We start from the raw sequence: 25135 nt of genomic DNA, 5'->3' as shown, positions 1-25135 counted from the left end.
TAGGATTAAGGCTTCAGTACAAGTATTCTTTCTATGGAATTACAGAATTACAAATAATTCGAGACGATGATAAATAAATCAATAAAAAATCTAGCACATATTTCTCTTCAATACAAAACGTTTTGATATAAAATATGCTGTCGATCTTCGAGTGTGATTGTTCATAGATCCTTCTTCCCTCCTTTTCGTCCTACGCGAGCTATCGGTTCTCTTCCTACTAACATTAGAATAAGTTAAATTGTAAATACATATTAGATGTAAGGATAGTTTTAAGAATTGAGTGTGAAGCGTCAGTGTGAATGAGAATGTGAATGTGAATGTGAATGTGAGTGTGAGCATGAACACACATCTCCTTACATCCCATCCTTTTCCTAATGAAAATGTGTCACCCTTCTAAACTCGAGCCGGCCGCGAGTAATCGGCTTCCTATTTTATTAACTATAGAATTAAGGAAACATGTTAATATATGCTAGTAGAAGTTTGTTTGACTCCTTTAAACTTATGCAACTGAGTCTGTAAAAATAAACGGATCAATAAAAAATATGCTGTATAAAACTCTATATTGTTCTCAATGGTTGCTCAATGTTGATAGGAGCTAGGTTTGAATCTTTGGCACATTCGCACACTGAATAGAATGAGAGTGTATCATTTTAGGAACATGAAACATGAGTGAATATAAATAATTCCATGTCAACGAAAGTAATGCGCATGATCCGTGAGGAAAATTAATTTCGAACTCATAGACGATCTCTTTCTAGCGAACTTCTCGCAACAATATTATAATGCAGGTCTTTTGGTTATATCGAGAAAATATTATATTATTTTGAAATTTAATGTTCATCGCGGCGCTAAAAAAAATAAACAGGCTTTGAACTTATGAAAATAAATTTCGAATTACATTTTTTTCTATTACGCGATAGAGGTACCGTTTGCTGTTTCAATCGGAAGGATTAATCTTTAGTAAAGAACCTCACAGAACTTGAACCTTGTTTATTTCGATAATTTTGACACTAAATAAGTTCACGAAGCTCTCTAAGCATTGTCAATATCCGATGTCAGTTCAGATTTTCGCCGCAAATGGTAGAAAAATACTTTATTTCCTGTTAATTCCAGTTTGACAATATATAATATATAGTTAATAATCAGGTACTCGTCGTGACACTGTTGATTGTGGAAGAAAAGTGAATTTTTAACTCGTTACATTGGATATATATCTAGAAATAATAAGTTATATGTATGTAAATTATACCTTGTTCAAGTGAAAAATGCGGTAACCCCGGAGAAAAAGAAAGATAAAACATTGTAGTTGAGCTATCGTTCTATCCCATTGAAGTGATTGATTGGATGTCTCGACCATTTGTCACATGTGAATGCTTCGTGTACAAAAGTTAAATGCCATCGGTAACTATAAATTATTAGAATGCCCTAGATCCGTTTGCTGTGTTCCACACGATTTCCTATTTGGTATTTCAGTCGAATCAATAGTACAATGCTATGATAATGTTGTGTAATATTATTAAAAAGTTATTTATGTGTTATGAATTTTGTCGAGGAGCATTCATTCTACCCTGTACTGGTATGTCTGTTAAATGGCAAGTTTACGATTTCACGTTGGCTGACAAAAAGTATTTTTGAGTTCTGATTAAGAAATAAGTGAATGTTGCAAATAATCTTCAATTGTTTCTGTAGCGAGCACATGCATCGTATGTGCGTATACGCTACGTGAAAAATATTAGATATCGTGAAATATTTAGAAAGTGAATGAAGGAAATGTTTGGAAATGCTTGGAAGTATGTTTTTTATGTTCTTTTCGAATGCAGCCTAGAATGTGGGGGTATCCCTTTTCAGCTATAATAATTGTCTGCACAATCGTCTTTTTTAATTTTGGTGAATGAAGAGCCTGCGCACAGTGTTACAGGCTGCAAGAATCAACGCTTTTTGCAAAACAGCGAGCTGGCCTGTCAATTGCAGTTCCTCCAAAGACCATCCGACAAAGTGTGGAACTATTTCAGTTGCTGAGATCACTATTGGAATAACATGAAAGCTCTGTACATGCCACATTTGTTTTATTTATTCTGCGTCCAAAACAAAAAAAAAAATCTTCGTAGCTTTCGGTGAAAGCCCGTGTTCTAGGACATCCAAAAATTTGTGTTGTGTTGTCTTGATGGTGGCAGAACAATGCAGACAACTTTCGTCGTTTGTTCTTCTATTACGTAGGGGAGGTGTGGGTAATACGGGCATGTTAAAAAACTTCAATTATATCTTTGGAAACCCATGCTTTCCAAAACTTAAATGCAGTTTCGTGCAATCCAATATATTGTTTTTTGAATTAATCCACCAAATGTTTTCCAAAACAGTGTTTCTCAATGTTTTATACTGAAATTAAAACAGACCGAAAAGTAGACCTATTGGTTGAAGGATTTGCTGATTCTGTCTTCTGTTTGGCTGTGCATTTGATGAAAAAGTAATGGACAAGATTGGCGGAAAGTTGGTATTGGATTTGAGCAATTCCAAATGAAATCGACAAATGACAAAACATGAGTATTTTTGATTCAAATGAAAGTTTGTATTCCGTTTGGGTTGGTGGGAATATGAGTTTTCTACAGCAATTGGGAATTTTTTGACTCAAGTGTAACTTTTCAATAGGGCCTATCGATTTTAGTAAGAGAAATCTATGATAATTTATATCTCAAAAACTATGAGTCGTACCGAAATAGTGTCTTAGGAAGAATTATAGAGTACTGACGTTTAAACATGAAAAAATATACGCTAAGAAAAAAATTGTACTCTTTTCTTATTTACGAAAAAATACTTCTATTTGCAATGTCTAAAATATGTATTTTTTTTATATAAAAATGCAGCCATGTCATGTAGTAGTCGTGTAAAAAGTTATAAAAATGAGTCCAAGATGGTAAAACTATTTTTGACGAACTTTGTGGAACATATAATTTTTATTAATTTTTGAAACTTAGAATATTTGTTCAACATAAATTTTAGCCCCAATTTACGAATCCTTATGTGATTTAAAACAAAGAAGCTCATTATCAATCCAAATTCAGACATTCTCGAGATATTTGAAAAAATATTTTCAATTTATTGTCTTTTTTTATTGTAAATAGGCTCTTTTAATATGTTTGTCGTGTTATACCGTCATGTTCATGAAACATTTTGGTATTATGGTTAAAATATATGTTTAGGAGTAATGTTAAAAAATATTTGAAGACATGTGGGTTGGTACAAAACGTAGCGATATTGAAAAATCTTTTTTATCTTAATAGAAATTTTCAACCGTCTCAACGTAGTATTACTTACGTCATTTTTTATTAGTACTTAGTTGAGATTTCTATGCCAAACAACACGCCTTGAATGTATTCTGAGTGGCGAGCTCTAGAATACGCGTGACCACAGTGCAAATCGGAGGAAATTTCTTTGACGAAAAATTTCCCCGACCAGAACGAGTATCGAACCCGCTTGTTAGGTGTGACGCTAACCACTCGGAGCAAAATCGTATGACAGTTGATATGAGGCTTCCATTGTTGTGTTATTAATAACATCAATTAGCGATGCAACAGACCGTATGTGGTGAAAATATTAAGAATTATTATTCAAGTAATCCTTCATCACCCACGATATATGTGCCAATGTATGCATATATTTCGGCCTAATATCCCCGTCGACAGATGAGAATGCATTTAACGCTCGAAGCAGATGTTAGATTGTGAGCCACTTCGACGTGTACTGGGCGTACAGTTAAGCATGTAAATAAAGCGACCATCGTTCAACGCTGCCACTGCCAAGTTTCACTTTCACTGTAAGCAGCAGGTCGATACGTAGATTCACTAGCGTCAACAAAGACATGTAGTATTATCATAATACTCTTGTAGCGTGAATCCCTTATTCCTCTCCTACATTCAAAACCTATTATCCCTATTCAATTTTTTGTTGTATCTCATTTCACACTCACTGAAATGCAGTTAACATCCCAAATTCATATCCATCCGCATATCATAAAGTATGAGTCACCCGCTTTATGACTTACCCGGAAACATTGCCCATGCTGTAACCAAACACCACACTTGTATGGGGCTGTCCATATACCACGTAGACAACTTTAGGGAGGGTAGGGGTATGAAAATGTCCACGCTTGTCCACGGAGAGGGGGAGGGGGTAAAGACCATGTCCACGTGGACAGGAAAAACAAATATATTTTCAAATAATCACCAATACCTTCTAAATTAAATAAAAACTGTTCCGTATTGAAGAATTTTAAAACTTTCCGCCCAACCTGAGTATTCCGTATTTATCAATAAATGGATTGAGCTGCCTGAGGGGCTTCATTTTTTTTTATCCCATTTATTTATTTAAGGCTCATTAGCATTTTAGCTGTAACAGAGCCGAATTTTAATCGTGTACATGTCACATGGTTATCATATCTATAATTAGCACATTACACAGTTGCCATTCGCCAGTATTCCTTCTATACCATTACATATGGTACATTCACACAGTAGCCATTTAGGCGTAAGGGTATTCTTTCTGTTCTTCCATTATCCAGTTGGACAACCGGACAGCGGAGACAGTTGTTTGATCATTGTTGAGTTATTTATAGAACAGTAGCCCGATGTGTCTGGCAGAGCAGAGCAGTTGTATGGATGAATCGATCTTATTTCGACCGTGGATCGATCTCCATCGCTGATGATTGTTGCGTGGACGTAGCTATTCTGTAACAACACAAAGATGGTCAATGAGGGCCCTGAGTTTTGAACTCACGATCAATCGCTTACTAAGCGAACGCGCAACCAATGTGGCTACGGAGACCCCCCTGAGGGGCTTCATATATTGTTACTAATTTCGTTGAACTTCTTCATTGAAATCCATATTCTAAAAATAACTCACGTAAACTGTGAACGACCGATTCATTTTTTTATGATCTTATAACATTTATAGTTGCGGGCTATGCATAGACGTTCGTAGCTCAAAACTATAAAAAAAAATAAACGATTTCATAATGGTTAAGTTTTCATGATATCACACATATGGTTTTCTATAGATATAGTTCTATCTCGAGAACAGTTAGTCTTAGGATAATGCCTGTATAGTTTTTCATGCGGAATTTCGTGTAAAATCATTTTTGACGTAGGACTACGTCTAACCGGAAGATATAGGGGGTGAAATGGAAATCTAGGCACTGAACAAGTAGGAAAAAATGCAAGATTTGGAACGCTTATAACTCGAGCATTTCTCAATAGATCGCAAAGGTTTTTGCAACAATTGATAGGAAATATATCTACGCATCTATCATAACGAATAACATTTCATTTTTCTGGAGATAAATAATTGAATAATTGTGAAATATCAAGCATTGTCAAAATACACTATGTGCCCATTTTTGATTGGTCCATTTTGTGCTCCTCAAATCGTACCGACCAAAACGGGCAACCAGAGCAGCAGCAAAATAGAATGAAGCACGATTGGAAAGGAAGAAGAAAAAAATGAACGAAACATTGGTCGCAGTCTCACACATGCGTAATTCTCGAGCCAGCCAGTCAGCTTAAAAATCCCCGCTCCGCTGCCGTAACGATCATTCTCATTCAAACCGTACACCACATCGGTTCGCATCACAACACATCAACAAACCAATCCAAGCAGCCATGTCTGGACATGGATCTGGAGTTCCCCGCAAGGGTAGCTAGGCCGAGCACGTTAGTACCAGTGCAGCAGTCCACCTAGCCGGCGTTATATAGTTTCGGCCGCCGAAGTGATCGAGTTAGCTGGCAAAGCTGCTCGCGACAATAAGAAAACCCGCATTCGGAACAGACCACATTCGGTTCGGTGGACATCAAGACAACAGGCAGTTGCAGCGAGTGGCGAGTGGCAAACGCAATGGCAAAACGGCATCAGGTAACAGAAGAAAAAAGTTTGTTCTTTATACAAACTGCTTTGGTGGCAAATCCAGAACAAGGCGGCATCGAGGGCGTTCGAAATGGTTTTTTTCAAAACCACGAGTACTAAGTTTTCTAAATTGGAACCATTCCATAAAACAAGGCGCTTTTCAGGGCCATTAAACCTTCCAAAAAAGAGTTTAGGAAATACAGTTCAATGCTTTCTAAAACAATATCCAAAATAATAATAAAACACAAATTGATTTTTTCATAATTTGTTTGCCAGGATATGATGAGTATGTGAATTTGGCAGTTGTTCTGAGCTTATTGATTTTCACCAATTCTTAAATTGCTTCTAGATTGAAAGTACAGTAATTTACACTTATCTCGACATTTAACTAATTGGACGGACATGTAATGCGACATATTTAGTTGGACACTTTTGTAAACATAGAGTTCGGGGTCCAAATTATGACCCCACATTGAAAGTTGACACTGTACCACTGTCATCGCAAATGTTCAATTACAGGTTAAAATTACCTCCAATCCGATACTGAGTGGTGGTAATGCGACGTGCCATTGAATGTAATTTACTGTAAAATATGTCACAAGCTGGATGGGAAGAAATTTTCCAACTGTGAAAGCTGTGGCGAGTGGCAAATGCAATCGCTAAACAGAAAGGTTTAGCCGAACAAGATGGGGATATCGAGTGATAACAAAACAATAAACTTTTTAGATTGAAGATAATTTTGTGATCCTGAAAAGGACCCTTTTTAGCCTGCATGTGAATCCAACGAGCGAACAAATCGTAATGAATGTATTTTCTTCTACTTCTTCTTTTTGGCTTTAAGAGGGTTTAAACTTTTCAGTTCATTCGCCTCTATGAATGTATTTTTTGCCATCGCTCCCTTTTAACGCTCATTCGTTCGTCTCGTTGGACTCGCCCCTCTGGCTGAGTCTGCCGATTTGTCTCTATCCTGTGAGTGTGTACCGCTAGAGTATAAAACACGCGGACCCCAAAAAAATATCTTATTTTCTTTCAAATCGTAAACCCGTGTGGTTGTACGGCATCGGCATCGTGGACGTAACAAAGGAGGACAAGTTAAGGGAAAGGCAAAGTCTCACTCGAACCGTGCAGGTCTCCAGTTCCCTGTTGGTCGCATTCACTGATTGCTCCGCAAGGGTAACTAAGCTGAACGGATTGGTGCCGGAGCACCAGTATACCTAACAGCGATTATAGAGTTTCGGCCGTCGGAGTGCTCGAGTTGGCTTGCAAAGCTGCTCACGACAATCAGAAAACCCGCATAAAGAACAGAGTAGCTTCGGTTCGGCGCTCATCAAGGCAACAATTAGTTTCAGTGAGTGGCAAAGTGTTTCTCCGGCACGTCGCATTAAATGTAATTTACTGAACAACATGTCACAAGCTGGATAGCAAGAAATTTTCCAACTGTGAAAGCTGTGGCGAGTGGCAAACGCAATAGCTAAACAGGAAGGTTTAACCGAACAAGAAGGGAATATCGAGTGATAACAAAAACACAACACCAAAGGTTCTTTTCAGAACCATCAACATATTCATAAAGAGTAAACAGTGAACTAATCCATTTTTCAGGTATATAGGTAGGTATTCACGTAGGAGAAGAAAATAAAACAATATATTTAAAATATATATTTAACAAAAGCTGTCCCCTTTGTATAGTCCTACGTCACTCCGGTTATGTCCCCGACATTACCCACCCGTCTTTTTCTCATTACTTTTCTCGAAAAGTTACAATTTTTCAAAGTATTGGAATTTCGTCAATTTCTTGGAATTGATATTTACATTGGCGTAAGATGATCCATGCACCACTAGTCGTCAAACTTGGATCAATTGACCCAGTATTAATTTTTTTTCTGTAAACTTCGCATAGAATAGAATGCGGTTGTAAATTAATTAAATTGATGGATTGAAATACCTTTCAGAAGTGAAAAAAATCGTTTTTAAGGGTTTTTATTATTTTTTCCTAAAAATGCTTGATAAACTTGATTGTTTCTATCCACAAAATCTGGCTCTTCAACCCTTCTACAATTCCTTCCTCGACACCAAAATATTATTCGTATTGTTATCTTCCACTATTTAACCCTTTCACGCCCAAGGGAAATATTTTTCTCTTCTACAAAAATCGTTATCGATTGTTCAATTATTATTGAAATATCAAAATAAAACGTATGTCCATGCAGCAAATGTGTTTCTGAAAGAATTAAAAAAAAAGAACTGTCAAACATGGTCCGGTACGACTCAACAAAGACCACATAATACATGTGTTATGTGAAATGTCCACTTGTGCTTCACAAGTATACGAAATTGTTTCGTAGAATACCATAACTAACTATTCATTTTACTTTTCTGATAATTTTTATTGTGTTTTTTGTATTACAAAGCAAAAAATTAAATACCAATAAAATAAACCTAACATTTCGTTTATTTACTTTTATGGTTCATAGGGAAAAATATTTCCCATGAAATTATAGGAAACCTATATACCCTGGTATGTTTTTCTGGTGATATTATCATACTTTACAACCACAATAGCTAAAATATTGTGTTGTATTGGCATATTTAGTCTTGGACATCTTATGGTCCTGGAAGGATTGAATGTTCCACAACAGAATATTATGCAAAATCGTTCAACGTAGCGTACTTTTGAATTGGGATCAATTCAAGACAAAAAAAATGGGTCTCAAGAAATTTTTAACTTTCGTGTGATCGATCATATTCCGGAGTTGGCAAAGAATTTTTCCATCGAAAATTTGGAGTGAATTTTTGAACACTGTAACTCTGTCATAAAACAATGCATTTTTCAAAGCAATAACTGGTTATGTCATGAAATATTCATAATCCAAAATGAAAGAATAATTTTTCATTCGATCAAGAACATCTCTGTGGTAAATGGTTCTACTGGAATTTCATATGAATCAAATAAAAGCAAATTCACCAGGTTGATTGGATTATTAATGTCGAAGATATTAATGGATTTTCAGATGGAATTAGAACACTTCTGAAATAAAGCTGTGAACGTAAATTAACTTTTTTGTATCAAATATGTATTTTATGTGATATCAACGCATTTTTTGCAAGTGTTTAAAAAATCGTGAGCTAAAAATGTATTTGAAAATGATTTTAAATCCATTTATTTTTATTCGATTGGAGTTTGCAATCACAATTAAGAGAAGCATTCAGAAACATTTGTCAGTAAAATCGCCAAAAATCGAAAAATGCATTTATTCAAAAAAATCAATTACAGGCTTTCAAAGTACTTCCCTCCCGATAAAATACACGATTCTCAGCAAGTTTTCCACTTTTGGAGAGTCTGATAAAAGAAGTTTTCTCCGAGCTTCTTGAAAATCGCCTCCGATGTTCTTACTACTGATATATTCTTGGTGAATCGACGGGTAAGGTGTTTTTTCAGTTCAGGAAACACCGAAAAATCACAGGGAGCCAAATCTGGGTAGTAAGGAGGGTGTGACATAACTTGAATGTCATTTTTCTCCAGGTATTCGGTTACAATTCAAGGCGTATGTGTTATCGGAGGGTTTTCAGCACGTTCGAATAATAATGCGAGTTAACAGTGACCTTCTGAGGAACCTCGTGTTGATATATCACGACAAAGCAATAAAAAAACGATTAGCATTACCATTCCGACCGACTTTGATTAACGAAGTTTCTGAGTACGCGGAGAATCAACGTGTATCTATACGGATGTTTCGCTCTTCATTTTGGGATCCCAATGATAAGCTCAGGTTTCGTCAACAGTGATGACTGTATCTATTAAATTTGGACCCGTTTCAACATTTTTTTCATAATTTGCACGCGTTTACACGCCTCTTTATCTGATCGGTAGTTAAGAAATGCGGTACCCATTTTGCGCACACATGTCTCAGTTTCAATTCGTCGCTAGGATGTTGTGTGTTGAACCTACGGATATATTCATAATCTCGGCTATTCGTTCTGCACTAATAGACCTATCTTCTTGCACAGTAGTCCATATCGTGTTGATATTGACCTCAGTACAGGAGGTTCTGGGCCTTCCTCCGTGAGGAATCATTTCACCCGATTCTCGACCATTTTTGAAGCTTGAGTACCAATAAATATGTCCTTTGGCTCATACAAAGTTCACCATAAGCCTCTTTCATCATATCGACCGTTTCTGGCACGGATTTGCCCAAGCGATTGCAAAATTTTATCGCACAACGTTGTTAATTTTTAACCCTCTACAGCCCAAGCCCGCCTTTAGACGGACTTCGCGGATTCTCTTTTAAAATTTTTCAGACATTATTTTCAATGTTCACCTCCATTAGAACGTCTTTAGAATATCTTCATCTATCACACTTACACATTGTTTTTTATGCTGGCAGCCTTTTCCTAGGAGTATTTTATGTTGAATGTCGAATGTATGTTTTTAGATAAATAAAAAACTTGGGCGGTAGAGGGTTAACGTCGCGTCACACATAGCTAAAACTTCGGAGGCGAAAACCAACACGATTTCAAAACACATATACTCATCCGCTATAAACGAGTGTAGGGATAATACTGACAGTTGTTCTTTAACCAAAAACCACGCTCTACACGCTCAAAAATTTCAAAAAAAGTGTTGAAAGTGTTGCCTCTTAAAAAAAAACACTGACAGTTGTTTCCGAATTCTCCTCGTAGTAAAGCTCAAGATCAATGTTTGAAGTTATGTAGTTTATATTCAGATGCGGATTTTCCTCACTTGGTCAACTGTACTTTGCGTATTTCCGTGTTAGCAAACCAGATAGCCTTTATATCTCCGCTGATAATGAAACAACAAAAAATATTGTATACTCACAAGTATTTGAAAATAAAACTCATATGAAGCATGTGCTTTGTCATGCTACTAATTTTTCTATTATTATCATATATTACCATTATTATCATACAAGAACAATGGGCCACAACAAAGCAGGTACAACAGGGTACAGCTAGTAAAATTTGAAATAAAAGCAAAAAGAATTAAAATGGAATTTAGACGCAATTCAGTTATTTCCTTAATTATTTTATTTTAAAAAGGAAAAATGTCCACGTGGACAAAGGGGGGTAGGGGTATGAAAATGTCCACGCTTGTCCACGGAGGGAGAGGGGGGAGTCTAAAACAGTGCTTTTTCTGTCCACGTGGTATGTGGACAGCCCCTATCAACATGTGTACGCTTCGTTACTAGTTGCAAGAGTCGGTCGTTTTTGATTATAACCCATTTAAGTTGCGCTTGCCCAAGCAAGGCGAAAGCCTGAAGGCCAAGCGTAATAACTTCTACTCATCCTCATTCTTTATCTTTCCATTTTCACTGCCGTGATGCTCCTCCCAGTTAAGAAATTTAGTGTAGACTTTTCAGATAGTTTTAAGCTAGTATTTAAAAATCAAGAAGAAATGTAGTCTGGTTGGAAGTGTGAATAGAGTAACGTCGGACCGAGCGGTGCTCGGTCCCAACAACGAGTTTTTGAATTAATCGAAAATCCCGAACAATTTCCCTCCCGCGCGATTTCCGTTTACATGTTTAGTTTCACCATTTTTCTTTATTACACTCTTTTGTATTACCATGAAAACAGCAACGCGGAATTTTAAAACGAGTCTGCATTCATGTGTATCATCTAGATTTCTCTGGCCTTCCATGCCTTTAGATTGCCAACTCTTTGTGGATTGATTTTATTCCGCAGGAGGAGCGTGGTGAATGTCGATCTTATTTTGGTATACACATATTACGGTAGAACATATTTACTATATTAGCAAAGACGATCACTGATTCTGGTTACTGGCGGTTGTATTGATGCTCAAACATTTAAAGGTTTTTTTTTAACGTACCAACACTATTCGTATATACCGTTACGCGGATACTATATACAAAGTCGTATTGAACCAAATTTATGAATAAATCTTCTTTCAGATCAGAGATTGTACGTCATCGCGAAGGTTAAATCATTTTAACAACATAATCGTGGCGGCGTATAATCAGGGTAGCTACTGTACCTCCGAAATCTGTAATGCACGCAAATGTGCATACAGACCGAGCCGGGGGTGGTGGTGGATCTTGGAGACTACCTCCAGATGAAACATTGCAGGTGGCTGATCCAAAGCAGAAAGAAGAACAAGTTATACCAGCCCAATAATTGAATATTCGAAATGTGTTGATATTTTTTTTCTTGTAGGATCTTTTTGCTCCAGAAGGACACAACTGGAAAAGCATAGTTTTTTCCTTATTAGTTATTGGATTCGTTATATCTGGAATCATCACGGCTATTTATTTATTGGGGTAAGCATTCTCTTAGTATTCACATGGATTATTTAATAACAAAAAACATCTTTGTAGCTATGTTGATGAGCTGTTATATTGGTCTGGTAGACGGATGAAACTTCACGAATTTTTGCAGAAAGATGTAATACCGCAAAGACTTCCTTCAACGTGGATAAATAGCAAACAATTTGTTTTTCAATCCGATGATGGAGGACTTGCTGTACTGGACACTGCCACAAATTTTGTGTCAACATTGGTGACAAATCATACGTTGGTAAGTCAGCTAGGGTTTCAACTGAAAGACAAAACGAGCTACTATCATGTCGAACAACACGTTCGACACATATATAGAAAATCTTTCGTTCAACAAATTTATTTCATCGCACTTGTTTAGTTTTAACGAAATTGAAGATGCCGAGTTCACCGAGTATAGAGTTATACTAGTACGTCTCATTCCGCCAAACTACATTCTCTCATACCATATGCCAATCCATCTATTCTTAGTTACCATAAACAACTACCGGGCAGTTTTCGTTTTCTACATGGTAAACTTTGCGTCACAATGCGTCTTTGAGTTTCTGAGCTATGGTTTTTTTTTGTAGAGTTATGACATTTCTTAACTCTTGTTTATGCTGAAGGGAGACAAGGCTCTGTGGTGTGTACCGGAATTTGCATGCTCGTGTTACTTTGTTTGCCCCTTTTCGTCGGTACCATTCTAGGAGCACAAATTGAACCAATCAAAACGTGGTACTTACCGCGCTTGGATAATTCTTAACATTTCACAATTATTCAATTGTTTATCTCATGAAAACTAAAATTCTGTATTCGCGGAAGAGTGGTCAACTGTGTTGAAATAAAATATTTCTCCTGCCTTGAGAAAGACAGGCAATAGTTTCCACAATAGTCTACTCAGCCCGATATCGAACGATGTTGCACAGATAACGCGTAAAATTGAACGAATCAAATCATCAAATGGCACCTCTTTTTATCCGTATGTGAACGGGTGACACTAGGAAGAAAGAATTCACTGAACCTGCAGCATTGAGATGGATGAACAAATGGTGTCGAGACTAATCGTCTGCATACTGTTGCTCGAATCCTGATCTCTACTGGAAGGACGAGATCTTGGAAGGACGAAACATTTCTCACTAACTGGCTTGGTTTTCGTTCTTCTGTGGATATCGACATCTTTGGTAATTTCTGGAACGACTGTAACGGTTGTCAGCTGGGTTGCTTGTCATTTGAGATGTCATCTTGACTCGTACTCGATATTAACCCTTTCGCGTACAGCGTCGAATGACACTCGCGGCGATTAGACTGTGCCAGAACGTCCAACATTGAACCTCTCTCGTGGTGTATCGATGCGAAATGATTGCATAGCTTCAGTCGTATGGTATTCGTGGGAAAGCAAGGCAAGACTCGAAACTTATCTCATTCACTGGCACAACTTAGGAACGCACGCGTAGCATAGTAGGGGTTGTGTTCGTGTTCATGCTGTTTGAAATTTAATAATACGGCAAGGGGTTATGCGCCAAGCCGCCTTATTAACAGGATAGTTTGCAATTGTCGGTTTTCTTCTTTTCAGACGATGGAAGGGAGCGTCGTATTGTCGGGTTCCAGTTGTTTTCATCATCTTGAAACGATACTCGCTATGGGTGGTTTACCACATGTATTCTAGTATCTTCTGGATAATAGGTTGACTGGAACGTCTCCTCGCAGTTTTTCAGCTCAGTGGTTTGGCGTGGAACTTCGGAAATTAATTCGGTGGAAGCAACACAGCACTGTTGCAAGTCTGCAGAGTAAATATCGCTGGCAACTACCCATCCGAGATGCGTTTCCAGAAACTCGGGAAAGGTATCGACCAGCTGAAGACGACCCGTCTTCAATAAACGCAAAAATTGTGATACGCCGATTAGCATATCGGTGGCTCCTGGGTGGTTGAAATTTGGATATGCGAGAGGTAGGTTGATAACAATCAGCCAACCTCTACTTTCGTTGTAGGGATTGTTTCCCTTATATCGTGAATTACTAGACAGTCGACATCAGTGAAGATGCTAGAGTGTGTTGATTTCATTATCACCTTCACTTTTTTCCTTGGCGTAGGTTTTGGTTCCACCGATTCCTGCACTGGGCACACGTGTTGCCGCCGAGTGACAAACTAAATCAACAAAATCTTTGCGCTCAACAAAGATTTAACAAAATCTTTGCGTTCAACAAATGGTCAACTGAAGTTTACTTGCGATCCACTATCCAGTAAAACTCGGCAAGGTGTTGTGCGTCCACGATTATCATTGATTTATACTACAGCCGTCATGAGCATCACTGTTCTAGCAGCCCTGTGACAACTGCAGGAAACGACGGTATTGCTGATTGACTGGAATTCACGGGGCTCTTCCGGAATGACCTAACGGGAATGACATTGTTCTCCCATCTGGTCCTCTGTATAAAAAGACTCCTAGTGTAATAACGTGTGGTGCTTTCGCTTGCAGTGAGAGCATGTCCTTTGAGATGAGCAGTCATGTGTGCGATGTCCTGGACGGAGACAGTTGAAGCATATTTTCAAGTTGTTCACCTTCTCATAACGCTGAACCGGAGATAGCTTGTGTAATTGTGGATACTCGAAATGACGGCGATTTTCGCTGCATAAAAGGCAGAATTATCTGAAGGGTTCAACTGTTGTTGCGTATGATATATGGTTCGATGGCTTAAAAATCACATACGATTTGATTTGTGTCTTCTCTGGCATAGCCTGGTGTCATTGGAATCATTGGTTCCAGTTCAAGCAATCCGTCGAGATGGGTGCGGACGATAACTCTTGGGTTCTTGTATTGGTGGATAAGCTGCTGCCCCGTTCATTGGAAGTTGCTGTCCGCAATTATCCTCGCTGTGATCAAACTCGCTGCATCGTTTATTAACGCCTTGTAGATATTATGCAATTTAACTGCATCGGAACCTCCGCTGCGAGCGAAAATGTCATCGTACAACGTTCGGAATTTCGGTGAATTTTCCACTCTGCCATCGAATGTTGGTACAGGAGCTCTTACTGGTTGGTGGACAATAACGGTGCGATTCGAAACTGCTGGTTTGGTATTGCTGGCAGACGAAAATGACTCGATGAGATGCTCTAATAAAGCAAGTGTTGTGTTGGTGTGGAGCGCGTCGAATTCGTTCAATTCTTCTCCTTCCTCCTCGATGTCAAATATAACGATTACTGCTCATTTTTAGACACTGTGCTGTACACACACACAACACGCGGAACGCGACAGGACACAACACTTACGGTTCTTACAAACATGAAAAGGATGGTAAATTTACCTTTTTAGTCGACCGGTTTCGGGCTCGATGCTGCCCATCTACGGGACGATGTCCGACTGATTACACAAAGCTTCGTACTGGTGTAGTACACGTCGAAGAGAAGTAAAATCATTTGATGATTTGCTTTGTCAAGTTGAATAGCTGCGATGTAATTGGGGCTTCAAACTCGTTCATAAGCGGCGGCTCGGCGGTGTGAATGAACATGGATTCCTATGCGTTTAGATGGGAAGCCTTCCCTTCACACTTTTTAAGCTTCGTGTTGTCCCAGTCGATTTTATGTTTCGTTGGGTCTCTTTTTGTGGCGGTGGTGTGGTTGCGTTTTGGCGGTGCTTTTTCCGTTCATGTTTGCGGAGGATCTTGTTTATGAACTCTTCGTTGTAGCCGTTCAAGGAAGCTACCTCGTGAATTTTCTTTCTTTCTTCTTCAAATTCTTGTGTTGCCATTGGAATATTGAAGAGACGATGTGCCATTGAGTGAAAACAGCTTGCTTTTGTGCTCCAAAATGGTTAGAGTCGGATGTTATGTACCGGTCCGTGGATGTTGGTTTACGATATATGCCATATTTCAGGGTATTGTCATCTTTCACTTTCATCTTTCAGTTTTCACTTGGTGGTGTTGATAGCATAAGGATTCTCTGTGATCCTCTACTTCCTGCTTCGTTGTCGTTGCGGCGTCTTTATCCGAAACTCGGTCGGATTTTGGGTTGTATCGGCATTCTCAATCTTTTTACTTTTTATAACTTTTCACTCGGATGTGCTCCCGTGGCCAAGTGGTTAGCGTCCGCTGTCGGCGATGAATAAAAACTGTTCCATGCGCTCAATGTGTCATGCCGGAGCGGTCGAGTCGGGCGCGAACAGTGATAGATGCATAGAGATATTTCCTGTCAATTGATGCAAACATCTTTGAGGTCTATTAAGGAATGCTCGAGTTATAAGCATTGGAAATCTTTCATTTTTTCCCACAGATTTTCATTTTGACCCCCATATATTCCGGCTAGACGGAGTCCTACATCAAAAGTGAAGTCACTCTCCCATCGAGGGAGAGTACTCGTATTATTTCAAGATTGCTTCCTTTCACTGGGTTCGATTAGGGCTAAAAAAGACGGGTGGGTAATGTCGGTGACATAACCGGAGTGACGTAGGACTATACAAAGGGGACAGCTTTTGCTAAATATATATTTTAAATATATTGTTTTATTTTCTTCTCCTACGTGAATTCTTACCTATCTACATGAAAAATGGATTAGTTTACTGTTTACTCTTTATGAACATGTTGGGGGTTCTGAAAAGAACCTTTGGTGTTGTGTTTTTGCGTTTTTTTTTTACAAACTTGATTCTTGATTTTTTTTCTGAAGGCTTTGTACTTATGAAATGTTCAACGCCGGGCATCTTTCGGCGTATACACATATCATACAATCAAAATGATGGCTGCGATAGGGAATGCACAGGTGGTCATCAGCTCGTTCACTATCATATATTTCGGTTTCGGAGACGAATGAACTGTAAGATTTGTAGTCTCCGCAAACAAAGTAAATAAAAATGAAAAAGAACTGAGGTTTTGGAGACGAACTCTACGATCTGTCGAAAAATAAACGTAATCGTAATTGCCATAATAACCACCAAGTGAAAACTGAAAGATGAAAGTGAAAGATGACAATACCCTGAAATATGGCATATATCGTAAACCAACATCCACGGACCGGTACATAACATCCGACTCTAACCATTTTGGAGCACAAAAGCAAGCTGTTTTCACTCAATGGCACATCGTCTCTTCAATATTCCAATGGCAACACAAGAATTTGAAGAAGAAAGAAAGAAAATTCACGAGGTAGCTTCCTTGAACGGCTACAACGAAGAGTTCATAAACAAGATCCTCCGCAAACATGAACGGAAAAAGCACCGCCAAAACGCAACCACACCACCGCCACAAAAAGAGACCCAACGAATCCAGTGTGGCAGCTCACTCTACGAGGCTCAAACATAAAATCGACTGGGACAACACGAAGCCTAAAAAGTGTGTTGGGAAGGCTTCCCATCTAAACGCATGGGAATCCATGTTCATTCACACCGCCGAGCCGCCGCTTATGAACGAGTTTGAAGCCCCAATTACATCGCAGCTATTCAACTTGACAAAGCAAATCATCAAATGATTTTACTTCTCTTCGACGTGTACTACACCAGTACGAAGCTTTGTGTAATCAGTCGGACATCGTCCCGTAGATGGGCAGCATCGAGCCCGAAACCGGTCGACTAAAAAGGTAAATTTACCATCCTTTTCATGTTTGTAAGAACCATAAGTGTTGTGTCCTGTCGCGTTCCGCGTGTTGTGTGTGTACAGCACAGTGTCTAAAAATGAGCAGTAATCGTTATATTTGACATCGAGGAGGAAGGAGAAGAATTGAACGAATTCGACGCGCTCCACACCAACACAACACTTGCTTTATTAGAGCATCTCATCGAGTCATTTTCGTCTGCCAGCAATACCAAACCAGCAGTTTCGAATCCCACCGTTTTTTATTGATGATATGCCTCCACTGATTGATATCCAGTGGGCGTAAAGCTACCTGAAGTGTTGGCAGTAGCTGACTAGATTGAGACGGTTCAATTAAAACCCTTGGTTCAGTGATCAAGATGATATGCTACTAATGAGTCAAATCCAGCGGACGTAAAGTTACTTGAGGCGTTGGCAGTAGCTGACCTTGAAGCGGTTCAATCACGACCCTTAGTTCTGTGATCGAGATAACATACCTCCAATGAGTCATACCCTGATGTGTTGGCAGTAGCTGATTTGCATCGAGCGATTCAATTAGAACGTGTGGTTCTGTGGTCGAGATGACATGCTGTGGGCTTAAAGCTATCTTAGGTTTTGGAAGTTGCTCAAGAGGCATCTGCCTTACCCTCAATTGTTCGACTAGAACAATACACGTTCTGCTTTTGTTCGCTCCTTCCGTTCTTCTGTTTGGTTTTTGTACGTGGTTACTCATTTGGATTCCACGAGACGCTAGGGAATTAACAGTGCCCTGCACTAAGTTTAAGGCTAAGTTTTGGCTCCAATGCTCCTTATTTCCAGGCTTGCGGCTGGGAATAGAGTTTTCAATGATTTAATGTTTCCAGTCATCAATCGAGGCCCTCAACAGGCTGAGAAGAGAATCTTGGATGCATGGTAACCTCGTACTTGTGACTACAGTACAAATCGGAAGATTTTTTTGACGAAAAATCTCGGCCAGAACCGAAATTGAGCCCGAACACTTGTATAAAAATGACAGAAAATGTGATCTATTGAAAATACTAGTTATTTCAGGAACAATATGCTTTCAGTTGTAAAAATCCTATGAATGTTTCTATTACTTCGAATTATATACCTTGAACCAAATAACCCATACGTATAACATCGTATTTGTCTACACAAAATTTATATTTTAAGTTGTATATAGAATTTTTTTTATTTAATATAATTTCCATCACTTCTCTACAGCGCCAGATCAACGTCAAGGGTTATCAATGTTCCTACAACCTGCGATATGTACTTTTCAAGCACAATGTGAAACAGGTGAGTACAAGAATTTTGATAATGGTTTACCAATGACGATTCATTTATGATATGGTGATAAAATTGCCATACTAATGTAGAAGTTTAATGGTCCTCCTAATTTGTTTGAATACTTATTGCCCTTCAATAGTTTTTTTCACAGCTGTGACTTTTCCAAAAAACCGAATGATAAACATAACCTGAAAATCACACACACACACACACAGTTTGAACTCGTTGGCATTCCCACCTTTAAATCGTTCATTAAACACATCGTAGTAGAAATCTGTTAGTTATGCATACACTTTCCTACGAAAGATAATGGAAGAAAAATATTCGTCGATGTAAACAAGCGGTTTTGACGTAGGACTACGTCTTTCATTTCTATACCGGAGTGTAAAATCAAAGTTTCGAAAACGAAAGCGTTACGCCGGAGACCGAGATTTTGAGCGTTAATAGCTCCTAAACAACTGAACGAAATGGTATGATAAACACTTCATTCGAAAGATAAAATGTCTACGCGTTATATACTTGTTACTTTTTAATCCAAAAACTTGTTTCAATAGTCTTAAAATTGCTTTCAAAACAGGCTATTGAAATCACCAATCGGTATATGAGCGAGCGGCGCTCGGAAATCCACTCAGTTCTAATTGAACAGCGATTGGAGCATGTTGTCGCTGTTGCGGTGAAGCTCTTTATTTATCATGAAAGCGCGGATGAAAGGTGTCACCAAGAGCCTGTTTGTGCACCCTAGGCCAGAAGGGAATCTATCAGGAGGAGAGTGATGCCACAAACGGTTCCCTGGGAAGACATCGCTACACACACATACACGCGCGGCTATTAACAGGTGGTTATCGAGTTGGCATTAACCACTGGTGGGCTTCCAGTATCGAGGAAAATGTGGAAGTATCTAATCGTTACTGAAAATAATCTGCCAGTTCCTCTGGGAATTTTCAAAATATATTCATGTGAAAGAGTTTAATTGAATGTTTTCTATCCATGTTACACTGTGACCAAATATGTTTCAATCAAGTGCTATTAACAGGTGGTTATCGAGTTGGCATTAACCAATGGTGGGCTTCCAGTATCGAGGAAAATGTGGAAATATCTAATCGTTACTGAAAATAATCTGCCAGTTCCTTTGGGAATTTTCAAAATATATTCATGTGAAAGAGTTTAATTGAATGTTTCTATCCATGTAACACTGTGACCAAATACATTTGGTTTTGTGGTTTTTCAATCAATCGCAATTAACAGGATAGCTTCAGAAGATTATTCTTCCCCATCAGTAGGATATTTCCGTATCCAATATTGTATGCGCCCGCAATCGATTATTGCTCAGTCGCCGAAAGTTCCGAGCTCAGAGAGTTCATTCCCCTCTAGTTTGCCTTCCAAATTGCCATCGTAAACCACACCTTCTCTCGATTCAATCACACACAAAAAGCATACTTAAGCGATATTCTGGTGGTGAGACACATTCATTTTTCGTGAGGACATCGACAAGACAACATCGTTGCATAACGTGCTGGAGGAGGTGGACGGCGAAGGATCGACACATACACGCGCAGAACTCTTTCCGTTAGGATGCCATTCAGCATCGAGGAAGTTCCGGAAAGATCTAATCATTGCTGGAAAATAATCTGCCAGTTCCTTTGGGAATTTTCAAAATATATTCATGTGAAAGAGTTTAATTGAATGTTTTCTATCCAGGTTACACTGTGACCAAATATGTTTCAACCAAGTGCTATTAACAGGTGGTTATCGAGTTGGCATTAACCACTGGTGGGCTTCCAGTATCGAGGAAAATGTGGAAATATCTAATCGTTACTGAAAATAAACTGCCAGTTCCTCTGGGAATTTTCAAAATATATTCATGTGAAAGAGTTTAATTGAATGTTTTCTATCCATGTAACACTGTGACCAAATATGTTTCAATCAAGTGCTATTAACAGGTGGTTATCGAGTTGGCATTAACCACTGGTGGGCTTCCAGTATCGAGGAAAATGTGGAAATATCTAATCGTTACTGAAAATAATCTGCCAGTTCCTCTGGGAATTTTCAAAATATATTCATGTGAAAGAGTTTAATTGAATGTTTTCTATCCATGTAACACTGTGACCAAATATGTTTCAATCAAGTGCTATTAACAGGTGGTTATCGAGTTGGCATTAACCACTGGTGGGCTTCCAGTATCGAGGAAAATGTGGAAATATCTAATCGTTACTGAAAATAATCTGCCAGTTCCTCTGGGAATTTTCAAAATATATTCATGTGAAAGAGTTTAATTGAATGTTTTCTATCCATGTAACACTGTGACCAAATACATTTGGTTTTGTGGTTTTTCAATCAATCGCAATTAACAGGATAGCTTCAGAAGATTATTCTTCCCCATCAGTAGGATATTTCCGTATCCAATATTGTATGCGCCCGCAATCGATTATTGCTCAGTCGCCGAAAGTTCCGAAGTCAGAGAGTTCATTCCCCTCTAGTTTGCCTTCCAAATTGCCATCGTAAACCACACCTTCTCTCGATTCAATCACACACAAAAAGCATACTTAAGCGATATTCTGGTGGTGAGACACATTCATTTTTCGTGAGGACATCGACAAGACAACATCGTTGCCTAACGTGCTGGAGGAGGTGGACGGCGAAGGATCGACACATACACGCGCAGAACTCTTTCCGTTAGGATGCCATTCAGCATCGAGAAAGTTCCGGAAAGATCTAATCATTGCTGGAAAATAATCTGGCAGTTCCTTTGGGAATTTTCAAAATATATTCATGTGAAAGAGTTTAATTGAAGTTTTCTATCCATGTTACACTGTGACCAAATATGTTTCAATCAAGTGCTATTAACAGGTGGTTATCGAGTTGGCATTAACCACTGGTGGGCTTCCAGTATCGAGGAAAATGTGGAAATATCTAATCGTTACTGAAAATAATCTGCCAGTTCCTTTGGAAATTTTCAAAATATATTCATGTGAAAGAGTTTAATTGAATGTTTTCTATCCATGTAACACTGTGACCAAATACATTTGGTTTTGTGGTTTTTCAATCAATCGCAATTAACAGGATAGCTTCAGAAGATTATTCTTCCCAATCAGTAGGATATTTCCGTATCCAATATTGTATGCGCCCGCAATCGATTATTGCTCAGTCGCCGAAAATTCCGATCTCAGAGAGTTCATTCCCCTCTAGTTTGCCTTCCAAATTGCCATCGTAAACCACACTTTCTCTCGATTCAATCACACACAAAAAGCATACTTAAGCGATATTCTGGTGGTGAGACACATTCATTTTTCGTGAGGACATCGACAAGACAACATCGTTGCCTAACGTGCTGGAGGAGGTGGACGGCGAAGGATCGACACATACACGCGCAGAACTCTTTCCGTTAGGATGCCATTCAGCATCGAGAAAGTTCCGGAAAGATCTAATCATTGCTGGAAAATAATCTGCCAGTTCCTTTGGGAATTTTCAAAATATATTCATGTGAAAGAGTTTAATTGAATGTTTTCTATCCAGGTTACACTGTGACCAAATATGTTTCAACCAAGTGCTATTAACAGGTGGTTATCGAGTTGGCATTAACCACTGGTGGGCTTCCAGTATCGAGGAAAATGTGGAAATATCTAATCGTTACTGAAAATAATCTGCCAGTTCCTCTGGGAATTTTCAAAATATATTCATGTGAAAGAGTTTAATTGAATGTTTTCTATCCATGTAACACTGTGACCAAATATGTTTCAATCAAGTGCTATTAACAGGTGGTTATCGAGTTGGCATTAACCACTGGTGGGCTTCCAGTATCGAGGAAAATGTGGAAATATCTAATCGTTACTGAAAATAATCTGCCAGTTCCTTTGGGAATTTTCAAAATATATTCATGTGAAAGAGTTTAATTGAATGTTTTCTATCCATGTAACACTGTGACCAAATACATTTGTTTTTGTGGTTTTTCAATCAATCGCAATTAACAGGATAGCTTCAGAAGATTATTCTTCCCCATCAGTAGGATATTTCCGTATCCAATATTGGATGCATAAAACCTTGTGCCTCCAACGTAACGCTCTCGTTTTCGAAGTTCTTCAAATATTCATTCATTCAGAATGAATTCAGATTCAACTTCAAACAAATGATCTCTAAATCAACGATAGTCCTACGTCACCCTTGCGGTTATACCATAGATATAACCCACTTCCTGTTTTTCGACAAGTTATTTGTACGGAGTTCACTGCCTTGCTTGCTGTCTTCATCTGGTATTTTTTAGCGTGATCGGAACAAAATCGCAAAGGAAATAAGCGTGACGGTAATAACTGCAAAAAAGGCGTAATGTCATCAAAGTCTACTAGCAATATTTTCACGCGGAGAAAATCTCATGGGTATAAATGCCAGACGGAAAAAACGCAATTTTTATTATAAACTAGCTGACCCGGCGCTCATAAGTGATTCTCTGAAACTAACACTTTCGAACAGTCACGTTTTCTTACTAAGTGATCGTGGGTTCAATCCCCGGAATATTTATTGATTGATCTTCTAATTGGCCTAATTCAAGGCTAGGGACGAACGAACCTTGTAATCTGAAGATATAATAACAGAAAAAAAATCATCAAAAAATAAATTCACGGTGACGAATGTAAAGTGTCGACATCTACGAAGTCCGAAAACTGTTTCCAATTGCTAACCCTTTTTTTTTATAGAGGTGAGGAACGCTCTTCCAGCCTTATCTGGGAAGGGATAACCCAGACGTCGAGTAGGGATCGCACCCACAAAAACCAAGCCCTCTACTCGTAGCCTCATTCCCCCCGGGACCGGGACCGGGACTACTTCAGGGGGCGGCTGTGCTCATGCACTTCACGAGTTTTCAACGCAAACTAGCGTTGATCCTTCCCTTTTTCTCTATATTCTTATTCACCATTCGTTGCTCTCCACTGCGCTTATGACCATTTTGCAGGCATCCATTTACCCGTCGAGACGTGCACGGATTAGGAAGCGCTCTCCAACTTAACGCGCGCCCCGTCACAGTCACCCTCGCAGGATTTCTCTTCCCAACGGAGCGTCGATTAGGTAGTGCCCTCCAACATGACGCGCACTCCGTCACAGCTACTCTCGTGGGGTATGCACCAGTTTGTCGATGGCTTCCTCCATGATACTCGCTCCTTCGAAATGTTCGCTGTGTTCCTCCATCCAGGCCACGATAAGGCGTTGCCAGGCAGGCATTTTTCTGTTCTTCGCGACAGTATCCGTTTACCTGTCGAGACGTGCACCGATTAGGAAGCGTCCTCCAACTTGACGCGCGCCCCGTCACAGCCACCCTCGCAGGATTTCGCTTCCCAACGGAGCGCCGATTAGGTAGTGCCCTCCAACATAACGCGCACTCCGTCACAGCAACTCTCGTGAGGTACACACCGATTTGGTGACGCCTTCCTAGGCGCTCGCTTCGTCGAAGTCCTCGCAGTATTCTTCTTTACAATCCACCATGAGGTATTGCCAGCAATTTGTCAATCCTTCTTGCCAGATTCCGCTTACCCGTCGAGACGTGTACCGATTAGGAATTGCCCTCCAACTTGACGTGCAACCCATCACAGCCACCCTCGCGGGATTTCTCACCTGTCGAGACGTGAACCGATTAGGAAGCGCCCTCCAACGTAACGCGCGCCCCGTCACAGTCACCCTCGCAGGATTTCTCTTCCCAGCGGTCACGGTCGCTCTCGTGCTTCTCCGGTGCTTCAGATCTCACTGTGGTTCATCTTTTATAGTCAGGCGTTATCCGCACGCTGGTCGGTCCTCCACTTCCGCTGTAGCTCGGACATGATGTGGACGATTGCACTGTTCACTGCGTTCTAGGTGCCCTCGTCACGACACATTTCCTCTACGATGTTCCCAGCATGAAGGGTAGGCAGCCCCTCGCGCCTTGTGGTGAATCTTGGACATACAAATACGACGTGTTCCGGTGTTTCCTCCACATCTCCACACTCCGGACAAAGAGGCGATCTTGCATGTCCAAACCGGTGCAGATACTGCCTGAAGCAGCCATGCCCAGACAAAAACTGCGTTAGGTGAAAATTTACCTCTCCATGTTTCCTGTTTACCCAGCCCATTAGTGTCGGTTTGAGCCTGTGCGT

At 39.4% G+C, this 25135-nt stretch overlaps 1 protein-coding gene across 6 annotated transcripts in view; it reads left to right on the top strand.

The window, feature by feature from the left end:
- The first annotated feature begins 944 nt into the window (after positions 1-944).
- Positions 945-25135, top strand: part of LOC129769992 (dipeptidyl peptidase 4) — a 311477-nt gene continuing 287286 nt past the window's right edge. The window contains exons 1-6 of one of the 6 annotated variants that reach the window (XM_055772550.1): positions 1008-1146; positions 1260-1401; positions 11817-12021; positions 12079-12182; positions 12240-12438; positions 18957-19031. In XM_055772550.1, the coding sequence (XP_055628525.1) occupies positions 11914-12021; positions 12079-12182; positions 12240-12438; positions 18957-19031 (486 nt within the window). In that variant the 5' untranslated portion in view covers positions 1008-1146; positions 1260-1401; positions 11817-11913. Of the gene's footprint in view, positions 1402-1472; positions 1577-11816; positions 12022-12078; positions 12183-12239; positions 12439-18956; positions 19032-25135 lie in introns of those variants that run through there. The other 5 variants (XM_055772553.1, XM_055772554.1, XM_055772549.1 and 2 more) reach the window with 5 other exon arrangements.

The sequence above is a fragment of the Toxorhynchites rutilus genome, chromosome 2 (assembly GCF_029784135.1).
Source record: "Toxorhynchites rutilus septentrionalis strain SRP chromosome 2, ASM2978413v1, whole genome shotgun sequence".
In the NCBI taxonomy this organism is placed as follows: Eukaryota; Metazoa; Arthropoda; class Insecta; order Diptera; family Culicidae; genus Toxorhynchites; species Toxorhynchites rutilus.
The sequence above is the reverse complement of the archived record's forward strand: the minus strand, read 5'-3'. Positions and strand labels throughout refer to the sequence as shown.